This window comes from Nelusetta ayraudi, unplaced genomic scaffold (assembly GCF_046127955.1).
Source record: "Nelusetta ayraudi isolate G7.1 ecotype Tasmania unplaced genomic scaffold, CSIRO-AGI_Nayr_v1 ptg000074l, whole genome shotgun sequence".
Classification (NCBI taxonomy): Eukaryota; Metazoa; Chordata; class Actinopteri; order Tetraodontiformes; family Monacanthidae; genus Nelusetta; species Nelusetta ayraudi.
This window is the reverse complement of record NW_027466124.1, coordinates 1057501-1067130: the sequence shown is the minus strand read 5'-3', so window position 1 is coordinate 1067130 and position 9630 is coordinate 1057501. Positions and strand designations below refer to the sequence as shown.

General features: G+C 44.3%; 1 protein-coding gene across 1 annotated transcript in view; it reads left to right on the top strand.

Moving 5' to 3' along the window:
• The first annotated feature begins 7782 nt into the window (after window positions 1-7782).
• Window positions 7783-9630, top strand: part of ntrk1 (neurotrophic tyrosine kinase, receptor, type 1) — a 24077-nt gene continuing 22229 nt past the window's right edge. Inside the window, exon 1 of the mRNA XM_076043318.1 lies at window positions 7783-7982. Within this exon, the coding sequence (XP_075899433.1) occupies window positions 7783-7982 (200 nt within the window). The remainder of the gene's footprint in view (window positions 7983-9630) is intronic.

Below are 9630 nucleotides of genomic sequence, written 5' to 3'. Positions count from 1 at the left end.
ACACACACACACACTCACAAAAATAAAAACAAATTCTACCCCCGTCCATTGATTCGGGGTTACCTCAACTGTCTGCACACACAGTCTCAAAAGTCTCAAACACTCATTTCTAGGAAAGGAAAACTGATATCTGAGATTCCATTACAGACTTGCACAAAACTTTTGTATTTTGTTCTGTATAAAAAGAAATGCTGATTAGAAACAACATTGTTTCGTGATTGAATGTGATCCAATATGTTATATGACCCGTCCTGTCCGTGAAGAGCACCGTGAGATGCAGTCGGACCCCCTGCAGCAGCGGCTACATTTTGCATGACCGATATGCACAGCTGTCGTTGTTCCATATGTGCACGCGGAATAAACTCTTTGAACCTCTGCAGTTCTGTGAAATCCCGTCTTGTGCCTTCTCTGGGCACCTTATATAAGAATAAAACATTTTGCAGCTTCATATATATGATTTCTTTTTTTTTTGGTTTGGTTGGTTTGTTAGAGTGTTTCTCACAGTTGCAGTTTCTTCATAGAAACTCTGCAGTCTGTGAAAGCAGACCTTTGCAAATTTGACCCAGGACTGCAGGCGCATCTGTCTCAGCTAACAAATAAAATGAGAAATGGCCAGCAACATCCAAGTGTCCGTCTCAAACAATTATTTAATGATGATCTCACTGACTGGCATCAAGGGCCAAACACAAACGCATTTCCACATTTTGACTTCCCTTTCTTTGTACAGCCTAACCTCAACCCAAAGCCTTCACTCCAGCTCTTACTATACCGGCCAGTAGTAAAGGGAGGTTTAGTGATGATAAAAAGAGCAATGTGTGTGTGTGTGTGTGTGTGTGTGTGTGATTTGGTGGGGTTATTCAAGGAACCCGAGACGATTTCAGCCGAGACTCACATGTTAATGAATCGATCCAAGAGACAGGAGGGGGGGGGGCAGAGGGGGAGTGGTGCCGTGTCTGTGTCTGTGTGTTTGTTTCGGTGGTCCGTGATGTCCAGATCCACAGATAAGGACATGTAAGTTGGCAACAAGACTCCCACCGACCCTGAGTCTGGTTCCATTGGCTTGACTGACAGCTGAGCCTGGTGCTCCACAGGCTGATGCAGAGAAGAAGTGTGGCCATCCACCACTTTAATTCCTTCCAATTTAAATTAGCTTTTTTTTTTTTTTATGGATATTTGCGTCAAGTTGATGTTGTTCCTTACACCCTGTTGTTTCTTTAACGAAGATTGGAGTGGCTGCAGTTTACTTGTTCAAAATAGTAAAATAAAAATATATACTGTGCTAGAAAATGAGCCACAAAATTGAAATTTCATTTCCGTTTTATAGTAAGTTGTTAAACATATTCGACTTCAGGTGCCAACAAGCATCGACTTTGTGTCAGTACCAAAACACTTGCGTTGCGTCAAACCCAATCTTGTGGTAAAAGGTGCAAAGTATGTTAGTCTGCTGAACTTTTTGGACTGTGTGTTTTTGGCTTGAATCACAAAGCTCCTCCATGTCTCTCACTGGGAGAAAGAAGCCTCAGAACAAATCATTGGGCCATAAAAACTCTTTTGGAGTTTCTGCAGAAGAACTCTGAGGACACACTGTTCAAATGGAGTGTTTAAAATGATGGAGGAGTGTTTGAATAGTCCCGTCGTGAGACAGAAAATGCAACTAGAAAAGATAACATAAATAAAAAAATCTCCCTGTTTCTACCAAGGCCTCCACTTTGCTGGTAAATCGAGTAGAAGAAGATGATCATTTTTAAAAGAGGCTCATTTAATAAGGTTTTTTTTGGTTCAAGAGAGAGTGAAGAACTAAGCAAGCCCTTAAATTCAACAAAGCAGAATTTCTGCAATAAATAAATCATTGAAAAACCCTAATTTTTTAGTCTGTTTTCTGTATCTTGTGCTTTGGACATCTTTTTATGCAAGGCAGTCATGTTTCATCTGTCATTTTGATCATGTAATATTTGCTATTGTCATATTTTTTTCAGTGGGAAGATACATAAGAAAAGGTGAAAGAAATAGAATTTATCGGAAAAGTACCATCGTTGAAAGAAAATGTGGATAAAGAAGTCTTTCTGACCCCTATGACAAAACAAAGTTTAGGTCTTTAAAAAGCTTGTGTCTCTTTTAGCGAACACCTCTAATTACTCAGTCGGTGACAGTGACGCCCCACCTGATTTTTTTTTTCCTTTTTAATAATTAGCAACGATTACTTTCTTTATGTAATTTGTGTGTGCAACAACAACTCATATTGAAAACACATAAACCGGGAGAAAAAAACGCCGCCTTTAGCTGCTGATGACGGCGCTAGACTAGTCAAGGCTAGGCTAGGCTAGGTAATGTTAGGCTAGGCTAGGCTACACTGTGGTGACACTGGCAGCGAAGGACATGATAACCATTGTCTGTTTGTGTGTTGTGGTGTGGTAATAATAATAATAATGATAAACTTTATTTGTATAGCACTGTTCATGCAAAAGAGATGCAACCCACAGTGCTAAACAACAAAAATAAAAAATAAAAGTAATAATAATAATAATAATAACAACAACAACAACAACAACAATCATAATAGTAACGATAAAAAAATAAAATAAAAAGTCTTTCTTTTTCTTGCCCTATTTGATCGAATATATGTATTTTTTGTAAGCGTGGACTCATATTCTATACTTTATTATCATTCTTGTCAACTATGCAGCTCTCTCTTCATCTCCACACATTCTGCGTCTTTGTGCGTGTAACATACATACTGTAGATGCGCAGGCACACAGGAGGAAGTGGCAGACGCCCCCGGTGGAGATAAGGCTGCTAGCTCGGTCAAGTCCAGTGCACGGGTCCTGACCCACAGCGTATTTATCTCTCGACGTGACATGGCCAGATTGATTTTGGACGCCAAAGTGTCGCAATTAACCCCGCCCCTGACCGTCAATCACCGTAATGCACAAAAACACTAATCCAATTAAACGGCCCGGAGATAAATGAGGCCGTCATTATCTGTCACATGTCCACCACCACTGGCAAATGATGCGAGGTTGAGAGCTGTCATATGGATCGTAAAAAAAAAAAAGATCCAAAAGTGACTGACTTGCTGTGCTGAAACCAAAAAGAGGATGTTTTTTGCTTACGTAGTTGAAATTGTGACTGTTTTTTAATCTTGAATTTTTCCCGTTGAAATTGATACGATTCTGGAGGAGGAGCAAAACAATGCGGTCTAATTGGGCGGCTGATGATGTAAAAATTGGTGCGCTCACGCAGGTTTGAGAGAGTACTAAAATAAAAGATTATAATGTATCAAAATTGCGCCAATCCTTGTGGAGTTGATGTAGCCCACATCTCAAGTCTTCAAACTCGTCATGGCTTTTTCTTTTGTTTTTTTTTAAAGGCTCATTCTGAATGATTCCAAGTGGAGTCAGAGCCTTGCAGGTGGCTGCTGGTCAAGACTGCGAATGCTTCAAAAAGCCCAGTTACTGTTCTCATCGCCACTCCTCGAACCTCTTTCTAGCAAATCATTGATTCCATGATTCCTGGAAATTCTTCCAGGTCAACAGCTCAAACGGCAACAGGAGGTGGTTTTCCGCTGGGCTGCTCTTAATCTCCGGATTATCTGACAGCACTGTAGGCAGCTGTGTGTGGTTAAAAAGACTTATACAAAGGTAGGGAATGATAATAATAGTTTTAAGACGTTATAAAAAAGAAGATTCAGATTCAGACTTTTTTTTAATGTCTCTCAGGGACAAGTTGTGAAACAGGCCCCACCCTTTTCTTCCTGCCTTATCTCTTAATAACCCGCTCAACCTCTTAAATGCAAACAAGCGCCGTCTTCTTCTTCTTCCTCTGGCCTCCGTCTTGCTGAGCTAAGAGATAATTCCTGACGACGGCAGCAGCAGCAGCAGCAGCAGCAAAAAAAAAAAAAAAGAAAGAAAAAAAAAAAAGGCCATTCAGCTGATGGACAATAATTGTGGTCAGAGCTCTACGACCTGACTCATGTGCTGGGGGACTAAGAGGAGGAAGGGCGGGGCTGGAGGAAGAGCCACTCGGCTCATGTAAATAACATGTGGTGGTCGACTCCATGTCTCCGCAGTGCTGATGTCTGCAGTGAAGTGCAGAGTTCATCTGCCGCCACCTGCCGCTGCTCTCAGGGGGCTCGGGGTTGTGATGGAGCAGGATGTGCATGTATGCATGTATGTATATATGTATGTATGTATGCATACATACATACATACATGGTAACAATTTATAATAATGATCGTTTATAAGACATTTTTAAGCTATTAGTAGATGTTAGTGATGCATTTTCTGCCAGTAATCCCATTTTCACGGATTATTTATTTATTTATTTATTGAGAGAGATTATAACCTACTGACCTGCTATCCGGTCTGCACCACCTCTCTGATTTGAATTGCTTGATTTTTGTAGATTTTCACATAAGTCAGGGGTCGATAAGGCAATCACGACAGAATCAGATCAGATCTAAAGTTGCTAAAGATGCTAAAGCTAAGCTCTCTCTTTTGCTAACTGCATCTCATACATGCTTGGTACACGCCCGTCTTTAGTTTTGCGCTGTCCTAATTGGACAAGAAGAAAAGCAAGAAAAGCCATCGCAAGGTTGGTGACCATGCTGCGATACACCTGGAAGACTCTGGGTCATCAGAGTCATTCCAAGGTTCCTCAAGCTCCTCATCATCTTCCTCATCCTCATTCCCTTCATCCTCTGAGGATGAGAGGAGGAAGAAGAAGAAAATGAAGAGAAAGGGGGGGGGGGAAGAGAAGCCTTGAAGGGATGAAAAACGCTTGAGACACAGAGGTAAATATGCGCTGCAGAGATGATGTGAGTTTAAGCTGTGTCTGCTGTACTGCAGTTGGGTCCAAAACACACCCGTTTCAATTACTATTTAAAATAAACTGTTTGGAATGATGGACATAGATTCTTATTGTTTAACTATATAGAATGTTGTTGATTGATGGATGTGTGTTTCAGCTCACTGAATGTTGCTCTTGGTTTAGAATTCATCTGTTTAATTGATCATATATCTGTTGTCATTGTAATAAACAGCATTGCATCTTATATTATTGGAGAAACCTGTTCATTCCCATTTGCAATGATGTCACATGTTAAAGGATCGTGCATATGTGGAGTAAAGTGAGGCCAAATGAACCCACATCTCTGACCTTTTCGGATGCGTTCACTGTGTTCCCAACAGTTCAGTTAATCCCAGAAGAGAAGAGTGCAACCGATCATTTCTTTTTGTATCTCCATCGTTCATTTAATCACGTCGACACAGCTTAGAATGTATCAATGCATGGTTGAAAATAGCCATGTATACATTTCATTCTTCTTTGTTTTGTCTTTTCTGTTATAGCAGTAAATCCAACTCGGGTGATAAAGAGGAACAAGAAAGTCCTGCATCTATTCCAAAGAGGGAAGAATGTCACTGATTCTCACAAGGCTGTTGGAGTGGATAGGAACACCATCACAGCAAGCGCACCCATAGCAGAGCTGGCCATTGCCTCGTCCCAAGCTTCTGAAGCGGTATTTAAGGCAGCGGAAGCTGCAAACATTTGCATTGCAGTGTGCAAACACAATATATGTTGGGAGGTGGGAGACCTTAAAAAAGCCGGGGAACTTCTCCCTTTCCTGAAGAGGAAATAATGACATTACAGACAAACAAAAAAAAGTGTAGTTTTTAAGCAGGAATTTGTTACGTGAGGACCCGAGTTGCGAACCAATAGACTGAAAAGATAATTAGTAGAGTTTACTTAACAAAGTGGCAAAGCAACACCTACAGTAGTGACCAGAACATACTGTAGGTACTTGTAAAACACCGGAGTCAAGGAGTCACAAGGGAGCGGGAAGTCTGCACAAGGAGAGCGAAGGTCTGACAAGAAGAAGAAGAAGAAGTGTTTGAGTCCTTGAGTGTCCTGAGGAAAATCCATGACAGAGGTGGACAGCAGGTAACTACCAGAATAAAAGACAGAGGTGTACAACAGGTAAACTACCAGAATAAAAGACAGAGGTGGACAGCAGGTAACTACCAGAATAAAAGACAGAGGTGGACAGCAGGTAACTACCAGAATAAAAGACTGAAGTGGACAGCAGGTAACTACCAGAATAAAAGACAGAGGTGGACAGCAGGTAACTACCAGAATAAAAGACTGAAGTGGACAACAGGCAACTACCAGAATAAAAGACTGAAGTGGACAACAGGTAACTACCAGAATAAAAGACAGAGGTGGACAACAGCTAAACTACCAGAATAAAAGACTGAAGTGGACAACAGGGAACTCCCCAAACGAAAGTTTAAAAAAAAAATTAAAAAGAAAATCAATAAATTACCAACAAATGTTTAAGTAGCATCTTTACAAATGCTCCAATAATAAGTTGTAAATGTTTAATAACAGTTTGATTATACACTGTTTGGTATCAGTGTTTTATAATGAATAAGTTATTAACCATGAAAACTTAATACCTGTGGTTGATGAAAGACATTGTTCTTACATCATTCAAAATGTTTTCCTACTTACACATTAAGTAACATTAGTTGATGAGGAATGCATCATTTTCAAACAATATTGATACAGCATATAGCGTATAAATTATATATAAATGTTGTACAATTTCTGTTAGAAATGGTTGAATAACCATTTGCTAATGTTTATAAATAGTTTGTTAATGATTTGTTCAATGTCTACCAATAGCGTATAGATGTCTTGTAAAGTAAGTTATTAAACATCTAATAAACATTTACATCTGTATATCAGCAATTTCTTCATGATTAGTTAACAATTCACTAATATCTACTAATAGCAGGCATGTATGTATGTATGTCTCAGATCCAGCCAGACAGCTGACTGGATTCATATCTGCTGAATCGTGCCTGACGAGCTCGTACATGTCCACCTGACCCAGCAAATGGGAATCCGGCCAATCGAATTCACCCTCCCCCCTCCCTCCCCGTCACCGCTGACTGGTGCGTTAATATATGAAAATTGGATTCCAGTTGGAGATGGAGCATACAGTTTCTCTCATTTTGCGGGCATGAGAAACTAACCATGGGACCTCCGAGTCCTCCTGCTCCTACTTCCTGTGTTGCATCTTCCGACGGCTCATGTCAGATTGATTACTGACCCCCCACAGAGCCGTGAAGCAAACCAACAGACGCAGCAATGTCGCCGCTGCTCACACCCAAGAGTTGTGACTTCTTGACTCTGTTTGCTCCTCCAGCTGTTGTTGGGACGGACGGACGGACGGACGGACGGCAGGCCCAGCATCTTCTCTTCGTGGTCCTCCAATCCTTCACCACCACCACCACACACGGCCCCCCCATCCCCTCCCTCTCACTTTCCGAGGTGTCTGGTGACTCTGGCTCCCCCTCGGCGCTTCCTCCCCCCACCCGCCCCTGTTATCTGGCCCCGCCCATCCGTCCCGAGGAGAGGAGAAGTGAGAGAGTGGGAAAAGAAAGAGAGAGCCTGCACCACCACCACCACCACCATCACCACCATCATCAACCTCCTCCTCCTCCTCCTCTGTGTCCCCAGAGGCCTCCCTGCCTCTCAGCCTGCCTGCCGGCCCCTCCTGCTGCTCAGTCTGAGCCGTGGCTCGGCACCAGACCCCCACTGTGACGGAGCAGCAGCAGCTGGGATCCTCGCCCACCACCACCACCACCACCAGCAGCAGCAGCAGCAGCAGCAGCAGCGCACGCACGGAGTTCCTCTCCACCCTCCTCATCCCTTCCAGCCTGACCGACTCCATCCTCCACTTCCCGACCTGAGAAGATTCTCCTCCCGTCTCCTCCAGCATGGCTGTGGCACATCGGGCCCTGCCGCTCCTCCTGCCCCTGGCCCTGGTTCTGGCCCTGCTGGGCCCCCTGCCACCTGCGTGGGCCGGCTGCCCGCAGGCGTGCAGGTGCTCCTTCTTCATGCTGCTGTGCCTGGAGTCCGACGGCATCGCCAGCGTGTCGGCGTTGGCGCCCGCGGAGAGCGAGAACGTGACGGAGATGTGAGTACCAGCCGCACGCCGCCTTGCTGTTCAACTCGCTTGGCGAGTTTTGTTTTGGTTTGGGTTGCTGAATTCGGTACACTGGAGGGGCAAAGTCCCAAATACTGGCACTCGCGAGTTGCGAGTAGGGTGACGGGTTTGTTGTGTTGTGTTTGCACGGTCGCAGGGACTTCTCAGCGAGATGGACCTCTGCATGTGTGTGTGTGTGTCACGGTTTCAATGTAAAAGTATGGACGGAGGCGCCAGCGCTCAGTCGCTCTTGATCATTGAAAATCAATTATGGATTTTTTTTTCTTTTTGCCAGATGATAAACGATGAAGAGTGACAGGAACTGTTGTCCTTTGTACCCCAGCTTGACCTCCTGCCCAACACACACACACACACACACACGCACACACACACACACACACACACACACACACACGCACACACACACAGGGTCTTTGAGGGAACTCACTTATTCTCTGTGACAAAAACTGAGCACCAGCTCTGTTACGTTGGTTTGTGGCCATCTGAAAAATGTGCTTTCTATGTATTTTTCGTCCACTCTGATTCCTCTTTCTGAGACATTTCAGCCCACTGTTTCCATCCAAACACTTTGTAGACAGGCTGAGTTTAGAGTTCAGCTCAATCGGTTTCTGCCCCCAGACACAAACACGGTTCACTCATCTATCACGCGCACGCACGCGCTCACGCTGGTTTCCTTGTGCTGTAATCAGAGACAACTTGGGGAAGAATTTTTCAATTTCTTTCAATTTGCCAATTCAAAATTCCATCTCTGATGAAAGTGACTGTCTGTACTGACGGTGGGGTTGTTCCGGCCTTGTGTCTCCTCCCTAGGAGATAAAACACAATGGACGTTTGATCATTTTTACTTTGTGTTGATGCAATTTATGTACGTATGTATTTATTTATTCATTTATTTATTTATTTATTATTATTATTTTTTTTTTTGGGGGGGTGGGGGGGGGGCTTGCTGGTTGCTGGTTGCTGCTGGGATGAATTGACAGTCTGTTCCAGCAGCAGCAGCAGCAGCAGCAGCTATTCAAAGTTGCCGAGCTGAAACTTTGGACGGGAAGAGGAGAAGCGGAGAGTGACCACCTGTGATTCAAAGAGGGCTGCTGTATTATTATGCAACCCACCATCAGCTCCGGGATGGAAAAGTAAATGTCACTCTCGGCGGCGCCACGCTGCTGCCGTTTTGTTCCTGCGGCCGGAACGGAGCAATTAGCACTTGTTAAGACGGAGCGGCGATTCTTGAAACACTCTTTGTCGCCGCGAGCGGGCGTGCGGGCGTGCGTGCGAGCCAATTTGCCGGCGTAACTCTCCGCCGTTCTGTGCAACCGCTTTTGCCTTCGCCAACCTTCCAAAACTCCACTCTCCTCCCTCCGCCCCTCACATCAGAGGCATTTCCTTGTAGCGGCCGATCAACACGCTCGGCCCAAGCTGAGGTGTGACATTCTCCTCCGAGGAGCTCCATCGATCAGCCCCCATTCCCCCCCCCCCCCCCCCCACCTCCTGTTTACGTGCCAGCAAACAGCAGCCACGCCTGGCTTGGCGGCAGCCAAAGGGAACAAACAAGGGGCCATTAACAGAGGAGGAGCGGCAGCCCCGAAAATTCTTCATGCGCCGAGTTATAAATTCAATT